Here is a 24,448-nt window from a genome sequence, read left to right as displayed (position 1 = left end):
CCACAACCCTGGCTGGCAGCGACAAGCCTGCCCGAGACTGCAAAGTTGTGAGAAACAGGACTGTAAGAAACACTTGCATCCCTGGAAGTCCATAAACTACTGTAGAATTTCAGCTTACAAAGCTAAAGGAGGAGCTCAGGACACACAAGCCCAGCTGTAGTACCCGCAGGTCTTTCAGCTCAAGGGAAGTGAATCCCACTGTGGGTCACTGTCAGGAAAGCTTTTCCCCTAGAAAAGTTATTTTCCATACAAGATTTTGGTGATTTGGCCCCATATCCCTGATGCAGATGTTAATGGCTGCAAATGGAAGTCAGACATGGGGAAACGCAGCCTTTGGAATCAATGGCCCAGCTTGGTCACCAGCAGTTCAGAAGCAGAAAATGAAATGCATTAAACTTCTTTCTGGTCAATCTTTATTTTACACTTTTGCATCACAGCAGGGAAACCAAGTTACACAGACCATCCTGATTTATATCTGCCTTGCTTCTCTTCAAACACTGTTTTGCTGTTCTTTTAATAAAATTTAAAAAAATACTGAAAAAAATCCATTTGTACATCTGAACATGAACCGAGGAACAGGATATTTACAGGTCACCAAAAAACCCCTGGAACTGGACCTTGCTGTACAGGAAAGTCTTTTTGAGTTCTTCTGGAGATCATTTACTAAGTGAATTCAAAGCTATATTGTACAAGGTGCCCTAAAGCTGCTTAATGACACAAGAGGATCTAGAATTAATTATTAATAGTTACTAAAGGGAAAGGGAAGCTCTTTAGACCCATCCTCTGTTTTGACAGAGCAGATACCAGCCCAAGGCTCCAGTATCCTAGCTACGAGACGCGGCGCTTCTCATAACAGGGAGGTCGGGCTCTATTTTATTATACAGAGAGCAGGATGCCGAGTGAAATCCCACAGGGAAATATTTATTAAGAATTGTCCCTTCTACAGGATGGCTGCAGTTGAAACATAAATGGGTTCTTGAGCCAGGCAACCTACAAGAGCAACTCTTTTCTCAGCCACTTTCTTCCAGTACCATCGCTTTACACATAAGTATCTCAGTATTTTTCTTAAATCCCATTTCAGCCACTTGCAAGTCCGTACCACGTGGAGTTCTTAAAGGATCATTGCTATATCCAAGCAAGAAACTACAAGGGGGGAAATACACAGCTTCCCAATATCAGTAAGTAAAAGTCATTAGTAAGCCCAAAACATCATACCCAGTGGCTACAAGAAAAGCCAGATTAATCCAATTTAGAACAACATTTTCCAGCAAACCAACCCCAGGGAACACAAAGAAACAGTGGTCAAGTGCCTCTGGGCAGCATCACCTCGGTTTTCACGAAAAATTCTGGTTACTGAAGTTACACACAGGGTCACAGATTTTAGACAGTGTAAATACCATTATGTTGCAAATATCACTGTACCTTCCATCCACTGCAGACCACAGCTCCACGTTCTTTTTACAAAGCTGAAAAATGGGGAAATGTTTTATGATTGAAGTAGAGGTCGTAGCACAGAATCAATAAAACACATTTGCTTTAAAGTAACAATAGTCTGTTCGCTACCCTGACAGGTCAAACTGAAGGAGCCAAACCAGGTAGACTGGAGAAGGAAGGGTTTCCTTCCCCTCAATACCTGCACTTCTACTCCATTATTTTATTAATAGCTGAGCAACTTCAGTTTTCAGAGCTCAATAGAACACACAAATACCCAGTATCTGCTTCAAATGCAGCCTGGCAATTTTCAAATAGACAACAACAAAAACCCCAACAAAACACAAACCCTCTCGTCAATTTGATTGTCACTGGCCAGACTGCACTTCCCTTCTCTAAGAGGAGCATACTGCATGGAAAAAAAAAAAGACTTTAACACGCTAAAAATCTTCCACTGGACTTTCACCAAATGTGCATCCCGGAACGATCAGGACATGCCCTTTCACAGCCAGAGGGAATGTTGCAGTGCTTAAGGATACACTGTGGATGCAGACTCATGCTCGAGAGAGTCCACTTAGCTTAGAAAAATACATCTTCCACATTACTAGCTCCAAGACAAAATACTGCAATGCAGCAAATTTTTTTTTTTTTTTACAACATGCTCCCGGGGTATGCCAGCATGGAAATCCAGGAACAGGGCACTCAGCTGGAGAGAGAGAGACACCGAACAATGCACCGCGCAGATCGTGACATGCTGAGTGAGATGACAACATGAAAGAGCATCTTAATAGGACAGCGTGTGGCTTCTTCAACTCCAACTGCTACATTTTCGGCGAGCAGCAGCAACGTTCCAGATGACCCCATTATGTCTTGCTTTCTTTTAGCACGTCTCTTGATGAACCATCAAGGAAAACGGTTTTCAAGCCCGAAGAACGCGAGAGTCTGGCAGTTGCACTGCGAGGAGGTTTCCTATGGAAGGGAGCTTGCTGAGCTGTGACGGCAGGAAGGGGGAGTGCATCAGCGGCATTTGCATGTCATCAGCAACAGGGATTTACTGGGGCATAACGTGCATTACAACCGAGGGCTGAACGGATCTCCTTTTTGTCTGCAGAGGGTGCCGAGTGCTCCACTGCAGCAACATACGTGAATGCATTCAAAGCCATTTGTTCTGAATTGCACCAGCCCTGCTTTTCCAGCAGCCCCGTCTCGTTACCCCGCTGTGTTCTCACAGGGCGACCGCTTTAGTTGCTCACTTCAGTAAAAGGCAGAGACGGGAAAGTAAGGCTGTATCCCAAAGCCATCTGTAAGCCACGAGCAGCTCTTCTGCTCTCCCTCCCCGTAAAGACAGAGCTTCCTACCAGACAAGCAGCCGCCAGCATTTGAAAGGCCAGCGCTGCGATTATCCTGCCCGGTGAGCTCTAAGCTGCTGCATTTCACTAGCCATAGTCTTGCACTCGCCAGCCACTCAGATAGAGTGCCTTGGCAGGAAGCGGGGGGAGCAGCACTCCCCTGGATGCTCTGGGGTGCAAGAGGTACAATCCTTTCCATCCTCCAACATCCCCGCCACCATCCAATCTATTGTACAACCCTGAAAAGACAAATTTTTCAACCCGCTCTGAGGAATTCCACCAGAGAAAGTGGAAATTTACTTTGGAAACTGCTGCAGTAAGAACCTTCTGTCGCTCCATTTTTCGACTTGCACATCCACACTCATTTTCTTTACTAGTGCTTAGGCCTGGCTAGTTATTGTTGTACTGCTCGTTAGCATCCTGCACTAAGTGCCAGCTGAAGCTGGTTGTAGAGCTGACTGCTGAAGCTCAGGTCTGAACTCGGAAACAACTCTTCTAAAAACACTTTGAGTACTGCCACGGCTTTTCATGCCAAGACAAAGTCATCACCCATTTTTTTGGCTTTTGACTGGTGAGCCAGGGATTTGGCAGATAAACCTACACCATGCACGACTTTAGCAAAAAAAGTGCATATAAAAAAAGAAACCTGAGACAAAGGTAAAAAGCACTCGCCAAATCAGCGGCTCCACTGATGCTGAGGTATGGAATAGGTAGCTGTTTGGAACCAGCTCAGCCCACACTGGGATCCCAGCACAGCCCCTCATGTTTCTGAGTAAAACGCCACCCCCATCAGAATTTCCCACCTCATTTGCAAAAGTATCAACAGGTCCTAAAACAACATCACATCTGGATTAACAGTGTTATATCACTTCTGTTCCTGACAGCAAATCCTTATCCCTTACATACCTCAGTGCCAACCGACTTCAAGCCTCCAGTGGACTGCTCTGAACAGTTTGCAGCCTGTTTGAATAGCCCTTTGGATGCAGGCAGTGACATTTTCACAGGGACAGAGTAACTGCAGAGTGAGAGGATGAGTTTTTTCAGTATTCCATTCAAGAGTATGATGAGGTGGGATTGCTCATATTGTTTGTAGTCCAATTTCTCACACCTCAGCTACTTAATATGCAACAGATTTCTTCATACAGAAGGTCTAAAAGGCTCACAGGTCACCTAACGGCCTTTCTAGTGGTGCAGGATCTCTGTTTCCACTAAAACTGTATAATTGCAAGACAATTACATCAAAAGTCAAACTATCACTGCTGTGATTATTATGCAGTTACAGCTGAGGAGGAAAACATAGACAAGGACTCTGCACCCAGAGAAAAGGGCAATTCTCATGCTTTATCTGAGGAGAAACCAGTTCCAGGTATCAAAGCAGGTAGATTCATTTCTACCATTTCCATGATGCATAGAACCAACACCCGGAAAAAGAACTGGCAATCGGAGAAAACAATGCTGCTCTTCAAACAGCAAGTCTTGGCACAGACTGCTCCTTTGCAATCCCTGTTCAAGACTGAGGAAGAAGCAGTTCAAGGTTCCAAAGAAAATACTCCTACTAAACTTCAAGAATAAAAATAAAAAACCTAGTGGCTAATAGTCCTCTAATTAGTTGTGCCCCAGAGATTTAAGTCCCTTGAGTCCAAAAAGCAATTCCTAAATGAGTTTGTAAAAGATGCTGGCGCATCTCTGATGATCCCTGTCACCCTGACAGAAGCACTTTGCTTGACAGCACTGTACGTCAACGCCTCTACACCAATATTAAGGCTTCAGTGGGTCAGCGAGTTATACTTGATTTATTTTTCTTAAAGCTTATCCTCATTACATCAGCGAGCCACTTCCGTCCTCCCCCGAATTAACAATCATTTGCTATGCCTTACTACTACAGCTACGGGCACCAGCTTCCCTTACTAACACCAGAGTATTACAGATAAAACGCACACGGCATTTGTAACGTGTCTCTGAAGACTCCACTCCAAGTTTGCAGCCAATAGCCAAGACTTGTGTATACCCCTGCATTGAGGTTTTGGTCATAATCTCTTCCTTTCCTGACAAAAACCACTTAAGTCTGGGAGTTAACTGGTTTTGGCAGCAGCACCAGTTTGACCAGTTCAGCCCATTTCAAGCAGCAGTACCATTAATCCTACATAGGCAGAGAGGTACAAGCAGCCTCCCAGAGAGGCTGAGCAAACTCAGAATAACTGTGAACCAGAGATTTACGCTGCAGGACCTTTGCTAGAGAGATTGCCACTGGAGATTCTGGTACTGTTTATACTGTGCCAGAAAGGAGTGTCTTTTGAAATACCTTGAAAATATTTTATAAAGCAGATCAAAGTGCTCTAGGTCACAGCTTGAAATTAAATTTTTAAGATAGCACGGCAGACCCCTAAAAAGCAAGCAGTCTTACACCTTTTGTGTACTTCTTGTCAGGAGGGTGTGAATCAAGATCAACTCCATGGACAGCGGAGAATCTACATTAACACTTATTGCACTACGGGCTTTTAATAGAGAACAGTCACTCGCTTCCTGTCTAGCAATACATTTGAAAACCTGACCCGTCCATGCAGGAATCCACTTGAATAAGACAAGAAGATACTTATCAACTTTCCCACTGATGTGAGTAGTGGTAGGAGTCATCTGACCCAATATCCCACTTAGTCTGTCAAATAACTGCAGTTGTTTCTATTCGTTTTGCAACGTTTTGTCCAAGCCAAAAGGAGAGTTTATAAAAAGAAAAAAAGAATACTTACATCACTTATCTTCTTTTCCCACCTTCTGACACTTTGTAATTCCCAGCATACACGTTACATAGCAAGTGTGTACATATATATATGTGCATTATATAAAATATATATTTTACATACACACTAAAGGTCTCTCTTCACATTAGTATTACACATTCTGAAGAACGCAACCGCAAACAATTCAGAATACTGAGCCGATCCAGAAAGGGGAAAAAAGAATAAGCTACCCAAAATCCCTAGGAAAGCTTCACGCTCCTTGAAGGTACAAAGAGACCCCATTTTCTTATGATCAGAGGAATAGTTATATTTCTGCACTGCTTTGCTCCCCCCCAGACACACCCCACTCTGCAGTTTCAGTGTTGGGAAGTGCTAGTTGCTCCCTTTCCACTGAGAGTAATATTAATAAATTAAAAAAGTTTCTCTGAAAGTGCTGCCTTAGTCCAGTCCGTCACGCCGTGCTTTCCCACTCGCCCTGGGGCTCTGCTGAACCATTCACCACTTTCTTGACCTTCTTCATGCCCTCCATTACTCCAGAAGTCGTCACCCTGGAAGAGAAGGGAGAAACGTCAGAGAACAGAACTTGAATTGTAACATCCATTTCACCAATAGCCCACACTTGTCTCCCTGTGCGTATCGAGTCACACTTCAAGTGTCCCTTTACCAAGACCTAGCACTCTCAATGTTCAATCTCTCCTATTGCTCCCATTTTGCAGGCCAGGCATCCCCTTGGACACATCATCAATGGGCACTGGGAACAAGGTCACTCTCCTTGAGAGCCTCCAGGCCCTCCCCACCTATCCTTAAACAAAACCAGCAAATAATATTTGCTCATAGTTGAAAGAAGATAGCAGGGGTGGTTAAACAGTTAAACCAGGTGTTTATTTGCTAAAGTTTGAGCAGCTTGCTTAAACACTGCTATACGGCTGAACACCCTGAATTCTGTGCATTAAAGACTTTCTTCTGCATTTGCAATGCTTCTAATAGGTACAACGTATTACACAAATGCACCCACAGTGGATGGTGCCCCAAGTAAACCTTATTACCTTAATGCACACTAACTCCTGTTAATAGCAAAATTACTCGACGAACAGCAACAAGACAGAAGAGAGAGGTCATCCTTTTTATACCATCCAAGTCTGGATTTGTTATGGCAATCTGACCATTGAACTATAAAGCCTCCTAACACCGTTCAAACATTAGGCCGACCGAAGTGTTTATCCAGCCAGAAGAGCACCACTCCTCTCAGAACTACCCCAGCTGCCCAACAAGCTCTTCAGCCCAGTGGCTTTCTCTGGTGTTAAACAAAACAGGCTATTTGCATGCAGGAGACATTTGCTTTGTTCTTTTGCACAATATGATTCTCATTCCACACAGGTATTTTTTCTCCCCCCACAAACGTGCTACAAAGGTTATTATTTCAGATGCTGAAATTAAGAGTGCCAATAGCTCAGTGCACTCACAAGGTAAGCCTAGAAGCACACGTAAACCAGCCCTGTTCAGAGATGCCGCTCTCGGTCTTTGTGTGCTTTCATCTGCTGTTTACCACGTAAGAATACTTTATTTGATCAGACGAGCTAACAACAATTTCACAGTATCACCCAAGAGGAGAAGTAATCTTCAGATACGCTCTTCTGATAATGCCCTTCATTCCACGTTAGATAACCAGCTTCTGTTCACGTACTGTAAAATAATTTACTCAAACTGGTGCGTTCAGTGACTCTCGAGCAGTGGCAGTACTGGGACTGTCAGTGGTTCAGACACTTTAGAGTGGCCCTAGATGAGCTTGTGTTTAAGGGAATAAGGAAAGGGTCAGAAGAGTACGGATCGAATAGTAACTTTATCCCCTATTGAAATTAAAAGAAATGGAAAAAAAAAGCCACAAGCAAAAAGGGAGAGAAGTAAGCAGGTTGCTTAAAGGAGAAAGATGGAATTAGTTAGCAGTAAACATTTGCCTGGGAGCAATCACATCAAGCTTATGAGCACCGAGAACATGTAAATCTCATAAGTTTTCCCTGTTGACAAAGGTTTTCCTGTAGTCACATTGGAAAAAATCTGGGGAAACACAAGCTAGAAAAACCCATCAAAGTAGATGCATAACTAATGGGGAAAGCATGCACTGAGATGTACTTAATGGTTTCCTGTCAAAAATGAAAGAACATTGAGTGTGGTTCCAGAGAGGTCTGTCCTGGGTTCACTTCTGCTCAATATTTTCAGTAATTGCCTGGGTAATGGAATAGAGAACTTGCTTATTAGATCTGCAGAAGACACTAAGAGCTACATATTTGAGAACAGGACTAGAATGCAGAAAGATTCTGGCAAATTGAAGTAATGGTCTGAAAAATAGGGGACAATGCAGCAAGACAACTACAAAGTTTACTCTTCAGAAATAATCAACTTCATAATTACAGAATAAGGGGCTAAATATCAATTCTACAGGGAGGAGCTGAAGATTACAATGGACTACAAACCAAAAAAAGAGCAGTTAAAGCAATGCAACAGCAGACATATTAGGATGTATAAATAAGTGTTTTGCAGATACAGGACACCAAAGTAGTCCTAACACTTGACTCGCAGCTTAGTACGATCCCACCCAGCACACGGTCTGGGCTTCAGCACTGCACTTCAACACAATCACAAACCCATTACACACCAATACGATGACCAAAATTACAGCAAAGAGGGAATGATCCACTTTCATGGAGGGAAAGGACACACAGCTACATACTGCAATTGCAACCAGGTCAAGTCACACCATTTGTTACCAGAGAGGCCATCTACTGTCCCTGCCCTGCAACGGTAGCAAAGAACTGGGACAGACTTCGGGGTGGATTTCTCAGTGAAAGTTAAAGACAGTCTGATGAGCACTCTTCTTGTCTCATAACAAGTGTACGGCCTAGGCTCGAGTCCTCATTTTCTCAGACTGTTCGTGTAGAATGGGCAATTTCTCTCCCTCTCAAAATCAGTTCAGCCAACACATTTTAGCACCCAGTAAAATATGGGTATCAGCTCATTCCAGTCCTCTGAGCAGTCTCAAGAATTCAGTTCTGACCTGCAATACGCCAAGTAAGTGCTCCTCACCTGCAGTTTGCTGAACTGCATTTCTAGCCCACAAACCAGCAGTAGCTGAAGCACTGAAATGCAATAAATCCTTCTCGCTAAACCACCTCTCTCCAGAGAGTTTCTGTAGCTGTCAGAGGAATACCTGTCACAAATGAGGCACAAAAGGAGTTCCCCAAACACCTCGTTGCACAGTGGTACGTGCTGCAGCAACTTCATCTTTTTCTTTTTTTTTTTTTCTTCCCCTCACCCTCTGCGTTGTATCCGAGGTATCAAGGAAAGGCTAAACATTCAGTAGCATTTTCAGCCCTCCACAGTGGTGGATCTCAGCTGTCTTTTCTCCTGTTCTTTGTTTTGTAGTCCCAACAAGAAACACTGCAATACTGGCAGCAGCCAGCCTTTACAAGCTATTGCAAATTAAGAGTGAAAAAGCAAAAAAAGCCTGATCTGTGCATGGGAAATATTTGTTAGGTGAAGAAAATCACTTCTAATAGAGAGCATCATGAATCAGTCTGTCATGAAGCACAACCTGAGAGAAAGCAGAGAAAAGCAACCAACCAGGACTCCAAGTCTCAGCACAGAATAGGTTGCCTCATGATACAGTGAGAAACTCCAGATCCCAAGGCATAAGCAAAGGTAGGTCAGTGTTACCACAACAGTTCACTGTGTTGAGGCTGTTTTGGGTGTTAAGGAAAAACAAAGTTGGTCTCCACGCACTCAGTAAGATGGATTTACTGAATTGAGAACAAACCCATTAATGGATTTTCCTGCAATTCCTCCTCTGGTGGAAGCATCTTAACCCCACACGCATCTATGAACATCACTCTCAACCAAGATCGGCAGAAGAGCACTTTGGTAGATAACATTTAAGACAAACTTACTCAGTTAATACATTAACTTACTGCAAGAGTAAAAAAATACAAAACTGCTTCCTTTCCTCTTCCTCACCCCCACCTCACCTACTGTACTGTTTATATTTTTGTGTTTATGGCCCAGAAATGGCATTAGGACTACGTGCCTGACAACTCTTTCTGCCAAGTGTGGCTGCACCTTTTCAAACAGAGCACTTTAATCTAACAAACTGTCAGCGACCAGCCCGCGTACTGACAGAACGGGCTCAAGAGGCTGCCCAGCACAGCATACACAGAAAGCCACTTTGTTGATGATGAATGGCCATTGACCCTGCTTGAAAAAGAACAGATTGGTCCTTAGTTCAGGTTTAGTCATCCTCTTCTCCCCACCAGGACAACTTCTGTTCAGTCTAGTATAACTGAAGAGAAAATCCCATAACATTTGTGGATGCCTTCTCCTAAGATAGAGACGTGTTCGTTGAAAAGACTTACTGTAAGTTACTTTTGCTGTTCCTGATTTATATTTTATTATTGAGGGTTACATGAATTTAGAGAGGGAGGATTTGTGCCTTGAGTTGCTTCTGTCCCAGACACCTTAGTCTTTGGATTTTTCTTGAAACTTCGCAGATTTCCACACTGTCCTTAACAATATTTACATTTACTGCCAGACTGAGCTTTGTATAGTTTGCACTGCATGAAAACAGACATAAGCTAGAGAGCTGCACTTAAAAATGTCCTACTTTTTGCTGGAAGACAAGCAAGTCTGGAAAACAGGCTTGATGACCTCACGGTTCTCCCCTCCACTGGCTCATAGAAACGTTGAGTCTAAAGAAACTAAATGCTTCTGCAGCAAGTGTTTTGAAAAGCCCGATTTTAACAAAAACCCTCTGGGAGAGGAAAACAACCATAAAACCTGGCAATAAGACGTGGCAGAACACCATGAGGTTTGAAGTTTGCATGCTTTTAACTTCTGCCATAGCCTCTGAAGACAAGTGGGTATTTATCACAGGAAAGACAAAACACACTCATACAATGGTTAGTCAGGATACTGTCAGGCACTTAGTCACTTGCTCAAATACGCCCTGATATTTTTCCCCCACTACGGAGACAACATTTAATATTTATAAAAGCAAAAATAGGACCAGCAAGACCAAGTCAACAAGAAATTTAATACACTTTCATCACAGCGCTTCACCTGTCACAGAATGTATATAACACCGCGCTTTTCAGATACGTGCAAACTTTACCTCTCTGATGGGGCTGGGGAAGGGAAAACAAGACACACGCAGATTATACCCTGCCAAGTGCCCCAACGGAATAAAACTTCTGGTGAATCAGATGAGAAAAATTCAAGCAAGGGCTGAGGGGACCAACCCACAAGGCATAACAATGGAAACTCCCAAGGCAAAGAGCAAAACGCCTTACTAGGAAAAAGCTGACAAGGAATTCTGATCCTCCAGTTTCTAGTAATGTCTATTTCACTGTGGCAAGACGTAAATTACTTAATTAGTTCATTAAACTTTCTCCAGCTTATTTCTGGCAGATTCTCCAAATTTAGCAGCTTTTCCCATTAACTGAAATCACTAAATATAAAAGGTGCCATATTATTAGGTGCCTAAATTAACCGAAGTAAAAATTCATTAAGCATGTAATGGTGAAGTTGAAATTCACTCTAACAGGCAAAAAGGAAAAAAGCTCATTTCTGCACAACCACAAATCCTGCCCCATCTTCCAGTTCAGACAGTGCCCTCCTGATGTGGATGTTTATTTACCAGCTTCCAAACTCAAACCATTTAAACACCTTAAAGTGATAGGGATTTTAAGGTCACTACCCACTAGTTGGATTCCGCTATGGAATGACAGATTTTACAGACCCAAAGGAAAAATAGCTAAGCATTTGGAAAGAAGATTTTTGTTTCTGGAGGTATTTCTGAGAAATTAAACTCCTTGTGTGAAATTTCAGGCTGGATTCTACCTCAAATCTCCTTGTAACAATTTCCCAATAACATCTATTTCTTTGAGCTAACTGTGAGGGCAAACACATTCTGACTTTTGTTGCCCCCGCAATCAAAATTAGAGTGTTAATTTGTTTCACCCAAGATAAGGTAAAGGAATTTTGCCAAACTGTAAAAACTCCTAGGAACAGGCTTCTGAGCCTGAAAATGAATTGCAATTATGCATCAAATGCGTAACTACTAAAGAGATTAGGTTAGTTCTGCTTCTATTAAGGCAACAGAGTCTGTAGCAATTATAGCTGTATTCAACACTTCTAGCACGCTGAATTTCTTAGGGCAGTTTCTATTATAGATTCAGGAATGCCACTCATTTTTTAAGCCCTCAGAAAACCACTGCAAAGAAAGTGACAGTGACTTAGGCTGAGCCCCACTTTATAGTTTCTCCAGGCAATCTCAGATCCTGCTGCATTTTTGGTGCCTCGTGTTTTAGCAACAAGGAACATAACAGTGAAGAGTATTGGGAAAGATCCATCTCCCTAGCTCAGTGTTACTTAAGATATATTTTTGCAAAGCTACAGGCTGAACATCAAGGCAGAAGTGACCATACACCATGTTCATTTATATTCTGTAGATTGGTAGTTTGTTTTTGTCATTGGTTTGGTTGTTTCCTTTTTTTAGTATTTTTTTTAAATATGAAGCATTAGTGACAATCTGTAAGGCTCAATGCTGTTCAGCAACAGATTAAACACAGAAGCTTTTTTTACTTGATATTTTCACAGCCATCTTTTTGCCCCGTGAAAAGCTTTGCCAGCTCCTTCCACACAACTGCAATATCCAGCTCAGAGGGCCCATATCACAAATCTCTTTGGTAGTTTAACACACACCAAACAGACACCTCATCTTTAAACAAGTGAGTAGATCTTAATCTTTTCCAAAGATGGATTTACAGAGACTAAAGTAAACTGTTTCTAAACATTAGTATTCTCAAATCAAGTGAAGAGGTAAAAAAAAGGGAGGGGAGAGGTTCTTACACAGCTTCCATCTCCAAGTCATCCTCATCGTCTTGAGAAAGCTGTAGATAAGGGTTGTCTGATGCCGGACGGAACTTGTACCCAGTGAGGACAAAGAACACGAGTGTGGCCATTTCATCCAGCAGCTGCAAGTAAAACCACAAGATTGAAGTTCAGTCCTGTAATCCTTCCCGGTCACAAAACATTTCTCCTCATTCCTAAAGTTCAAGATTTAATGGCTAAGGAGTCTGTGCCACAGCAGAAATAAAGTAATTCCTGTCCTGTTATCATTAATCCCAGGCTAAAGGCTGTCAAGCCCTTTGTTCTTTCTGCTTTCCCTGTCACGTTAAATACAGTTGCTGTTCTAGCCATCACTCCAGTGCTTTTAAATAAGTACTGCAAGACTTAGCTTTTAAATGAGGGGAAAAAAAAATCATCCCTAAGTTGTTTGGTATTTTCAACAGTTAATGTATTCCAAAGACTCCCTGCATAGTTACTTGGATTATATGTTAAGAAACCAAGTATTTAAAAGTCACTAGGCAAATAAAGCCTGTAGATGGAAGAGTGAAAGCCTATTTCATTGGCTCCCTGGGGCCTCAATTACACAGGGCAAACCTGACTAATTTTTTTTCCTCCTTTGTATGTTCTTGATTAATTTCCTTCAGACATTTTTAAATTGAAAGACTAAAAAATCAATAACACAATTACTTTTAGACATCTCATGTATAATCCAGCAGCCTTACTGGACAAACAAAAATATACTCCTGCCACCTTAGGCACATCAGTGATAAAAAAAATCAGGAGGAGACACTGCAGCACTGTTTTTTCAGATGTTCTACTATAGCATGAGGAACAATTTTCATTGTCCTTTTTTGTCAGTGCAGTCATATTTAAAGAATAATAGGAAAAAAATATCAAGGAATAGATATATTTTCCTTTGCTGGCAAATACCTGGTAGAGCCATTTCCACTGGAATGGAACAGCAATCTTTATGAGAATTGCAATGATCCGTGTGAAGTAAATGTAACACACAATCTGGGAAGGAAAAGGAGAAAGCATGATGAAAACAAGAGCACATCCTTACAGAACCTCTTTTTTTCCAGGGACATACCTCAAGCAATTCCCAGACAACTTATGATGTCAGATTAGTCTCTTTATGCTCCTTGATAAACATGGAAGATACAGGCTGAGGGTTCTACTGCCTGTTGAACATCCAAATGACTCAAGCTATTGCTAAAATATTTAAGTTACAGCAGGAAAATGCTTTAAGTATTAAGATTTTGTAGAACTTGAAGAACCATAATTGTAATTTATTACTCTTACCACTTATAAGAGTCTGAAATGAGGCCGCTGGAAATCATTAAGCAGTCTATGCTCTCTTGAGAGGTATGCTCAGGGTTCCCACTGACTTAATCAAAAACTGCACACGTGTATCTCAAGGCACCATTTGGTCCCAAGTTTAATTTTTAGCAAGTTTACAGTACGTTATTCAAGCCCATCAATTCAACTGGCAGCTCAAGCTGTCTCCAGAGGAAATCAGCAAGCGTTACAAATAGCTGGAACCAATTTAAAAATAGACAGAAGGATGTAACCACCAGGAAAAGAAGAGAAGCTGCTTTGAGGATTTTAACCCAGTTGACCAAGATCCCAAAGCACAGCACTGCCACAGAAGTAGGAACATCTCCACCACATCCACCAGCTATAGCAGCTTTCAACAAGTAATCCAGCACAAAGCTCCATTGGCTTCTAAGTGCTCTGTATGCATGCAAACACGTGTTTTACTTACCATAACATAGTAATGTCTGAAAAGCTTCAGCTTTGCTAGGTTAATGGCAGCTATCGAGAGAACACAAAAGTGTTAAAATTGTTAACATGAGACAGTTTCTGTTGATGCTTGTCTGCAAGGATGGCAAGTGGTCAAAACCAGTTCTCAGGTAACCCCAGACTAGCAGAGTTTGTCCCACAGCCCACTGGGCGCTTTGAGGATGCCAGTCTGGCTTGTCTACCTACTGGACACACTGGGCTGAGGTGAATTCCCTCTTAAAAGGCAACCCAGTGATATCACTTTTACACTAAATTTTATATGCACACACTCTACAATATAGAACCTTCCTCTAACACTTATCTGTATCTAGCCAACTACATATTGTCACCTCACTCCTGCCAGAGGGGCCACAGCACATGACACTGATTCCAGAAAAATTAATACCTTTTCTAGAATCCTTCCTGACCTGCTCTGTGCCTTCAGCTGACCTGAGCAACTTGGGAGATAATTGCAGTTCTGGAAATCACTGCATCTTGTTGAACAGCAGCAGCAGCAGTTTAACACGGAAGCAGTATTCTCTATCATTCGTTGCTCGGTCACAACTTACAAGTGAAACGGGAAGTCACGTTAAATCGTTCTCATAGCAAATGCATGTGTTCCAGTCACAACCCGTATGAGCTTAGGCCCCGGGCTACCCTGTGTTTATTGGACAGATTACATCTTGAGCTCTTGAGGAACTCAGCAGATATTCATGCGAACCAGCAGAGGTCAACAACAGATGGAAGAGCTGTCAACTCTGGTTTGAGAGTCAGGTTTTATAGGTGCAGCAGGATTACAAATACAGACTCCTGGTGCTTTTGTGACAAGAGGAGAAGCAAAGAGTCCAAGATATGTTGACAGCATACAGAGATGCAGTTTAGAGCCCATGAACATGAGCTGCCCGTTAGAAAAGTACTGCCACGTACATACTGGTGTTCCCTCCAAGCCCTCCTTATAATTTTTTTTTTAAATCAGATGCAGGAGCGCAACACATTGTGCTTAAATTCACTTGCACTCCCTCACAGAGATCATCTGCTGCAAAAACCAAATTTATAAATAAGGTTGCATTTTCTAGGCTCACAACAGTGCAAAATACAGTATTATACATCAGGAAAAGGAGGGCTAATAGCTACCAAAAAAACGTTTCACTTCCTGTGACAAAAACGATGAAGCTTTTCTTATGGAGAGGCAGATGTCAAATGCACCACTCAAAGTAAACTGGTCTAGCTTCCCACTATGTAAGCTACAGTGGAGACAGAAAACGTTCTGTTATAAGGCTGCTTTGTATAATATAGAGATCAAGACTCACTTTCCAAAACTTACCTTTAGCTTTCCAGGAGAACCGCTGAAATCTACGGACACCTTGAGACAGATATAAACCCTTCTTCAGCAGACATGTGACAACAGCCCCTGACTTACACAAGTCATAAACCAACTAACAGGTAGATAAAACTAAGCTAAGAGTAGTTTTGATTTAGTGCTGCCTAGTGGCTTCTACACGTTTCCAAACAGTATGTTTAACTTTTGACAGAGCACAGGGCACATCAGGAGGAGAAAGCAGAACCAGAATTCAAGAGGAAAGAAGCAAACCTTATTTGTGAAGGAACACCAAGTTTGTTCCCATACAGCTAAAGCTTGTACTGTGCACACCCATCCGAACACCAGTCAGACTGGGCTGGCTTCAGGCAAGGCTGTGCTCATTGGGGGTGAGCTCACAGCACGCTATGCCAGAGGAACACTAGCTCTCAGGTTTGGGAGGATGCTCCCTTCCGGACTGCAATAAGAAACACTGAACATAGAATAGCATCTATTTTGCCCATATACAGTTCCGGACTCCAGAAAGCAATGCCCAAGCTCTAGACCTGCATCTGTGAAGTACCAACAGTGAAGCACAGGGCACTGGGCAACAGATGGCAAGACTTGGAACTGTTAGAACAAGAATCTAACTAAATCCTTGCTAGCTAAATCAGCCCCGAGACATTGGCTTAGCTACTTCTCCCTCATTTCTGTCCCTCACAAAAGCTAGTTTCCTGACATTCAAATAGCAAAAACTTACAGATTTTAATGGGTCTAGCACTCTACCAGGTAACCTAATGGTAAAAGCTTTTCATAATACAGTTGGAGAACGATTAAAGCATGTTAATATGCAGGAGAAGCTCATTAAATTGTGAAGCAGGGAAGCGATATTGTCCTATTTAAAGAAGAGCTACATTAAGTGTGACCATGAAGATCTTGTGATTTACCACATACCAGTTTGCACACGGAAGGTTCTATTTTGAACTCAACGCATTCATCTTCAAGAACTGCCACCAACTGGTGCAATGACAGGCCATGAGAATTACCAGGCTTTGTAGTTAAAGGAACACCAACTCAACAGCTGTGATTCAAACTGCCGGTCCATCAACGCTTTACAGTCAACAACCGAGTGAGCTGCAGAGTCAGTTCTGTTGGATTCATGCAGTGCATGGGAGGAAAGGATCGTGAAGCCAGAGATCTGGCTGCCAACTGAAGTGTCACAATGCCACCTCTTCCAACTGACACAGCACAGCTGAAGATCTCACCGACTCATCATGACAATCAATACCAAATAGTCCTAGGTTAGCACCATCTAGATAGCTAGAGTGGCTAAGCACAGAAGAGGAGGGTGAAGGGAAGAAAAAAAGACAACCACCACCAAGTAGCAAGGCTGAAGAGCCACCTCTGGAAGCTGTCTTGCTTATTTCTCCAGCTGCCTCAACTTCAGGAATACTTCTCTCCACTATCAAATACTGAAGTCAGTATTAGCACGTGTCTACAAAATTCTGCCAGTTTTTTTTAAACAGCTCAAAGTTACAGCACACACTGTTCTGGAGAAAGTCTAAAATCATCATTGCTTGGCATCAGCAGCCTGTGAAATGCTTTTTCACAGGCTGAATGTGCTCCAAGCAGTAACACTCGAGTCGTGCTATGCTGGACATTTTTAAGATTTTGATTCACCTTAGCCTGGCAGTGCAGACACTGGCAGCAACAGCAGCTGTCACTTATGACTTGAATCACTTGCAGCCCCAACCTGTAAAGCTGTGATAACACAGCAGCAATCACAGCATGCAGTAAAGGTTGGGTAAATTTATGTTTTGAGTATGATAACCATTCTTCAAGGAATAGTACTTAACTGCAGAGAAGGAAAAAAAAAAAGACTTTCTACCAAAGATTTTACAATTGAATTCATACTTGTGTTCCATCTCTTTCATAGAGTAATTAAAAAAGGTAAAAGCCATCCTCCAAGAAAGGTTTATAACAATGTCTATACGTTGCTTCCCTCAGTTTCCCCTCTCTATCACCATTTACTTTAACAGCTTGTGTCTGCAATAGCCTGATCTGCATTGCTTGAAACACAGGATACCACAGGATTTTGATAATCAGTCTCTTTTTCAGATTGCCCATACTAATTCCAAATACTGAGACACCCTGTAAGACACCCTGTAAGTCAGACCATCCATTAGAGCCTTGCACACCATCAGACAATAGCTTTTTGATGAATAAATCTGATCTTTTCAGATTATGTAGGTAATAAAAATAAGAGGACTGCAGCTGAAGGCATAGGGAGGGAGCTCAAGTCCAGACAATACAGTACGCAAGGGCAAACCATAATGCGTCTTAAGCAAACACGCTGACAGCTAAGAATATTTCTACCATGCTTTGCATGCCATACTAACTCTGGGACGTTTGAGATGCAATCTGTGCCATTACCGAACAGTAAATGGAAGTTTTCTATTCTCCCCAAGAATGAAGACACCCATGTAGATCTAGACCTCAAAAGGCAACTGCAGGAGTAACCCTGAGAAGCACGGCCCTATAATCCCTACAGCACTCTGCTTAAAAGCATTCCTATACTAGAAAGAAGAATCAAGCAAACATAACAGTAACTCGCAGGGTGATGCACGAGAAGGTGGCACAGACTAGGTAATCTTGAATATTCTGAAACACATGAGCCATTTGGCACAAGAGTTCCCCACCAGGGTCAGAAGAAAGTCCAAAGTAAAGGATAAGCAGTGTATCTCCAACACATAATGGCTACATCAGCCCCAGACAGCTATCCAGGGCGCCTGGAAGTGGCACACTGAAATGTAATAAGCCTATTTCATTCTTCAACGTTTCCCAACTCTCTAGTGCTATCCATCGAGGTCTTGACACTTAAATCACTAAGCTTTATCTCAGGGTTTCAGATGCCCATGTACTGCCTGGAGCATGTTTACCCCAAGGCTACCCCCTCCTCCCCACCAGAGAGCTGCGGCGGTGTTTTAGCCGTCACCTCCAGCATTTGCCGAGCTCAGCCAAGCAGAGGGTGCTCCGCACCACGCAGGACCAGGCTCTTTCTTCACAGCGTTTTCGTGGTACAGAAGCAGGAGGACACTGAATAAGGCAAGTGTTTTTTCCTGACATGGGGGCAAGCATGAAAGCATTAATCATCATTTTCCCACTGCATGGCGCACAGGGAATGTTGCCTGGGAGCTACACACTGCAACGTATTTCCCCTAATTCTGCTGCCAACTATGACATGCTGCAGTGCTTCAGGAAAATAGCTAACCGTTCGTGATCAGACTGCACCGAGTTTCACTTCCCTCGTCACATACACAGAGGTACAAGCAGAACAAAAACTGCAGAGCTGCTTCCAGACTTCCATTCCTCCCTCAAACAGACGACATGATACACGAGGCCACATTATGAGACTCGAGGGGTCCAGCGACCAAAAACTTTGAGTTCCAAACAAACATGAGCAAGTTTACTACAACATACTCCCTCTCTTCCTTTTCTCATGATGCCTGTAAACAAGGTAGTGGTAGTGGACCATCTTTCCAGCCCAAACAATTCCAGCTCAGTTTGCAAGGCTGATTTCCTTAAATCTGCAAGACATTTGTAATGCAGATCTAGAAATGGACAGAGCATGGGCTGCCATCAGAAAGAAGACACAGTGACAGATCAAGGAGCTGCAGCTGAGCAGCTTGCTTAAGTCTGAAGGTGGCGATTTTAAAAAGGGAAGAAAAAAAGCTTCTAAAATTGGGATGTTTACGCCCACTGCTGTGCAAGATAAGAAGCCTGTGTAGGTCAGATATTTCGCTTTAGAGTTAAAGATCACCTTCAGGGGAAGAAAGCAAACAACCAGGCAGCTCAAACACAGCCTATCGCTGTGCCATGCCTATTCTGCGCTAGTGATCCACAGTATTCGTGCATGTAAGGTCTCCCTGGGTAATTATGACTTTAGACCCATTCCTCTAGCTTTCCCACTTTAGAAAATCTTAAAAAAAAAAAAATCAGGTTTAAATAACCATTAGCTAGTGACTCCAAATCACTGCCACTTATAAGCCCTTTTAATAACTGTACATTGCTAATACATTATGGCAAGCACAGCTGTAACACTAACAGACTTGTAGTCCGATCAGCGTTCTGCTCCATTTCTAGTTGAGTCACACTGCAGTCAGGGCTCCACTTGACCAAGGGGAGTGCTATCTAATAAATAGGTTGTGAAATAGCTGGAAGAGGACAAGACAGACAGACACTCAGGAAACGCCACCAGGATACTGAGCCACGAAGACCTGGAGCTGTTAGTTCTAAAAGATGCAAGGAAGCAAAAAATAATTTTCCTTAGGTCTTCCTCACCAGCAGACTCAGTGCCAGGACAAACTGCTATTGAATTTATAGTATATAATTCCCCAAGACACTCTATAAGTTAATGAAGTCTGTGTGAGAGAACAGGGAAAGCAGCCGTTGAGGTAACACTAGACAATAAATCCTAGCAAGCAATAGGCAGCCCAACTAGAACTATCTGTGCAAGATTCAGTCAGCTCGGTCACAGGACAGACAGACTTTATGAGAGGATCCAGTAGTTTCAAACCGGGACACCACTTCAGGAGAAAACTATCTTCAATTGTGGGAAAAAAAAAAAACAACACAACTATGCTGGCAATTTTAGAATTAGAACTGATCCTATATTTCTCCTGAGAAGCTAATACACTGAGCAGCACCTCTGCAGAACACAGCCTCCAGGGGAAGCCTACAGAGTTAAGAGGAAGTGGTTTTAGTCAAGACTATTCATTGATAAGCCTAACATGAATGATTTTACTTTATTACAGTGCAACCAAATCACCTTTGGTGTTCTCGAGCAGGCACACTAGCAGCATGACATCATTAAGTAACATTCTGCTTCTGGCATCACATCATCATTCACTTGCTCCCCATGCTCCCTATCAACAGCCTCTAAATAATCTGACCATGTTGTCTTTCACAAGCAAGTCCCAGCACCATGGCTGTCCTGGCCACAATCTGCTGCCAGCCTGTGCAACACTCTTCCTGAAAATGTTTTCCTTAGCTATTCTTTCATTATTAGTGTGGCACAACACAGCTGTTAAGTCCCTCTCAACACACAGTTATTGAACTTGCAGAATCTGCACAACCAGATGGTAACACCAGTAGGTGATCCACAAGTAACATTCATGACAGAGTGATGTTACCAGTGGAGAACAAGGCAAAACAGAGAACTAAGAACAGTCCTTAAGGGCTACTGTGCGTAGCACTGACTAGCCACAGACACAGCCAGCTCTTCTCAGATCACCAACTTTTTACTTCCGTTATACAGTACAATGCATCCTTGGTTTTACTCAGATCTGGGTTCCACCCATTACCATGAACACTGGTCAGGTCCAGGCTTTACGCTGGACTCCACTGGTGTTGGCCACCTCACTTTCCTTCACTCAATAGCTTCTGAAGTTCAGCAAACTCCATAGCACCATCTTGTGATAAGACCCATCAAGTGCAAGGTAGGCACGGGGTGACCACCCGAAGCCACGCTGACCTAGAGGTTACTTGCACTATCTACTGAGTGCTCAGCACCCAAATAGTCACAAACCCAGCTGCCACCCAGCAGTTCTGCCTCAGTGACAGGAAAGCTGACCTCTGTTTTCAGTCATGCACCGTGGCTTCCCCTAAGAACCAGCCCTTACATACTTGAAGTCCTCAGTCCAGAAGAAAGACTGCTTTCAAGGCGTGCCTAAATTCAAGCAGACTTTGTAACAGTAAGAGCATAAATACTCCAGAACATAAGTTCAGTGGACAAGGTAAAATAAATTTATCAGGGAATGTCACTGAACACATGTGGACATGCTGACAAGAAAGCTACCAATAACTTTCAATGCTATATTATCAACACTAACCTCTTTTACATTGGTTTCTACAAGAAATGAAATATTTTCCCCTCTTCAGGTTTGAGGTGGTTTTTTTTTTGTGTGCACGAATATGGTTGCTGTGGTTGGGTTTGTTTGGTTTCTTTTTTAACAACTTTGAATCTAAAATAATGCCAGGCTCACCTTAATTATTGCTTCAATTTAACAGATGGCAAGAAGAGACCTAATCTGTGGTCTGCAGAGAGCTGAGCTCAGTACCCAGCCTGACAGTTCACCGACTGGACTACAAAGACAATCTCCACTGAAATCCAAGTGTCTCAGTGGAAGCCAGGAAGCGTCTGGAAGAAGTATCCAGACTTAGGAGGTTATCTCCAGAAAGGAGAGACAAGAGTTAAGGAGTAAGACTGGGTTGAAAGGATATTGCCAAAAAAGGACCTTCTACAAATAAGGCTTTTGAATAGGCCATCAAATGGCAGATTATTGAAATAGCTGCTGGCTTCCAAGGAAGCCAGCGCTATGCTCTGTGGCTTGAATCTGCAGCCAACTAAAGAACCAGTTCAGAAGAAGAGAGGATAAGGCAGGAAAAGCACCCGCTACAGAAGCCATATTTGGGTTGGCCTTCCATCCATCATCTCATTTTCACTGCTACCATAAATGCAACTCAACTTCACACAAGCAGTCCTTTAAGCTGCTGTACAAACATGGGCAAGTTAAGAACTGTGACACTGAATGCCAATTTATATTTTGTTTCAGATGAGGTTTGTTTCCCTCAACCCTGGCAGGAATTTAAATAAGATCTCTGCAGAAATTTAAATAAGGGAGTCCACTTTGACTAATAGTCAGCAATTCTGGAATTCATTTCTAGTTCTGCTTCTGAACACTTGAGTCTGAGAAAAGAAGGCAAATCTGTCAAGATGATTTGCTCTAGATGTCACATCTAGCTCGAGCACTGAGAGCTGTGCAAGTACGAGAGAATGAGCTTCACGTACGAGTTCTGATAGTCAAAGCAATACATGAAAAAACTAATTTTCCAGAAGTTATTCTTGCAAGCCCACTGGGGAAAAGCAGCAGTGTGACAAAAACAGTGTAGAATTATAGTTTCAGTTTACACATTTAAAATCTACATCATGTGTTTGAAATTCTGCCATTACTTTATGGCATGTAGCATAAACCACAAGAAAACTACAGGTTACTTGCCTTTCCCATCTGTTGCTGAAGCCTCCTGTAAATGTCTTATTGACCTGAAAAATAAAAATAAATAGAATAAAGAGTAGATTAGCTATATTTTTTGCACTCCCTTTTCACTGCAGCCCTCTAGAACTCCAACAAGTTTTGTTAGCTCTTTATGGCTGGGCTATGCTCATAATTAACTGTGCTTGGCACCGCATCTATTTCACCCCCAGCTCAGGCAGTTAGTTCAAGTATCTGCATCTCGTTGCGATTAAGAAATCCGATTGCTATAGCCTTCTTCAGCCTACAGAAAGCTTTGTGGGAGGGAGAGAGCAGAGTGAGAAACTGGGGCATTTTCCAGCATAATACTTTCCACTTGTACAGTTAAGCTGAGCTACTATTCAGAGCACTGCCAAGCATTTGGCATCTTACTGCTCTTTTAAGCTCTTTTCATTTAAATAGTTGATTACAGCTTACATGTCTACATAGGCAACTTATGTAACAGAAGCTACCCTGCAGGAATGTAAATTCAGGGACCAAGTCTTAGTCACCTTGCTCACATGAGTCATCCCACCAGCTGCAGTGACACTACCCAGCTGAAAAAAGGTGCAGGATTTTATGTCCTGGGCTTCACCACCAGTTTGTGTTGGTACCATGACAATGCAGGAGCACTGGTTGCACACTATCAACAGTTACAGGATAGCTCACCCAAATGCATTTGTTCTTCAGAGACAGTTCCTTTCTGGAAAGCAATTTTGTACCGGCATATCACTAGGTAGGACATAGGGATTCTAGCATTAGGTAGTAAGAGCTGTGTCTGTAGGAGTCATCTTTATCATAGAAAATCAGTCTCTCTCTACAATTAAACTTAATGCTCCTGCACTTTTATTTACCATACCCAAATGCTCTCAAACCTCAGAAGAGCTGCAGCATTTTGGCTGGAGTAGAAGGGACAAGTGGGTAGTGCAAATTTCTTGGAAGACATTTCCCAGCCTTGGCAGAAGGCCACCAAGACTGTGTAGGGTTTTCACCTTACACAGAGGACAACTGGGAAGGTAAGGAGAGCTGAAACCCACCCTCACAAATCAAGCTGAAGCTCACTCCCACCTACTGAGCAACATGTTTGTGTATCTTTACACACACATTATGAAACAGTTCTCCAAAACACTCAAGAGTTACACACTCTAGAGCGATGACATGTTTACTAGATGGATATTTATATTCACTCTGTGCTTCAGAAAAAAAATACTGGAGATACTGGAGAAAAAGAATAATGTTCTATGTTTACTAACCAAGGAGACAGAAGCTCCTTCATATCCTGCTTTAAATGCAGCTGTTTATCCAATTAAGACTAAAATGAATTTGTAAGATAAATGTTCTGACTAACTGGCAAGAAGCAACAATAGTGTTTGTCTGAATTATCTGTGTTTTGGTCGAGTTTTACATAACCAACATTAGTCCTTGCCAAGTAGAGTGGAAGGAAGGGCAGGGAAATGCTCCCTGTGGGATTATTTCTTCTAAACAGTCAAGTAAAAATGCAGCTACTCTGCTTGAAGGCAGCACTGATGTTAGACAGCACTATTGTTTTAGAATTTAGCAGCCTAGTTTCTAATCTCAGTCAGAAAAGCAAAATCCCATTTCTCAATTTCACTGAATTTTTTAGAGTTGGAAGGGACCATAAAGATCATCTAGTCCAACTCCCCTGCCAAAGCAGGATTGCCCAGAGCATGTCAGAGCATGTTACTCAGGATTGCATCCAGGCGAGTCTTGAAAATCTCCGGAGAAGGGGACTCCACAACCTCCCTGGGCAGCCTGTTCCAGGGCTCTGGCACCCTCACCGTAAAGAAGTTTCTTCTCATATTTGAGTGGAACCTCCTATGTTCCAACTTGTGCCCATTGCCCCTCGTCCTCTCACTGGCAACC

At 42.6% G+C, this 24,448-nt stretch overlaps 1 protein-coding gene across 3 annotated transcripts in view; it reads right to left on the bottom strand.

The window, feature by feature from the left end:
* Positions 1-402: 402 nt before the first annotated feature.
* Positions 403-24,448, bottom strand: part of GPR107 (G protein-coupled receptor 107) — a 39,786-nt gene continuing 15,740 nt past the window's right edge. Inside the window, exons 14-18 of one of the 3 annotated variants that reach the window (XM_074160988.1) lie at positions 22,553-22,596; positions 14,181-14,230; positions 13,346-13,429; positions 12,416-12,540; positions 403-6,066 (exon numbers count right to left, since the gene is read on the bottom strand). In XM_074160988.1, coding sequence (XP_074017089.1) covers positions 5,970-6,066; positions 12,416-12,540; positions 13,346-13,429; positions 14,181-14,230; positions 22,553-22,596 — 400 coding nt within the window. In that variant the 3' untranslated portion in view covers positions 403-5,969. The remainder of the gene's footprint in view (positions 6,067-12,415; positions 12,541-13,345; positions 13,430-14,180; positions 14,231-22,552; positions 22,597-24,448) is intronic. The other 2 variants (XM_074160991.1, XM_074160990.1) reach the window with 2 other exon arrangements.

Source organism: Numenius arquata, chromosome 19, assembly GCF_964106895.1.
Source record: "Numenius arquata chromosome 19, bNumArq3.hap1.1, whole genome shotgun sequence".
In the NCBI taxonomy this organism is placed as follows: Eukaryota; Metazoa; Chordata; class Aves; order Charadriiformes; family Scolopacidae; genus Numenius; species Numenius arquata.
This window is presented reverse-complemented; position numbering and strand designations above follow the sequence as displayed.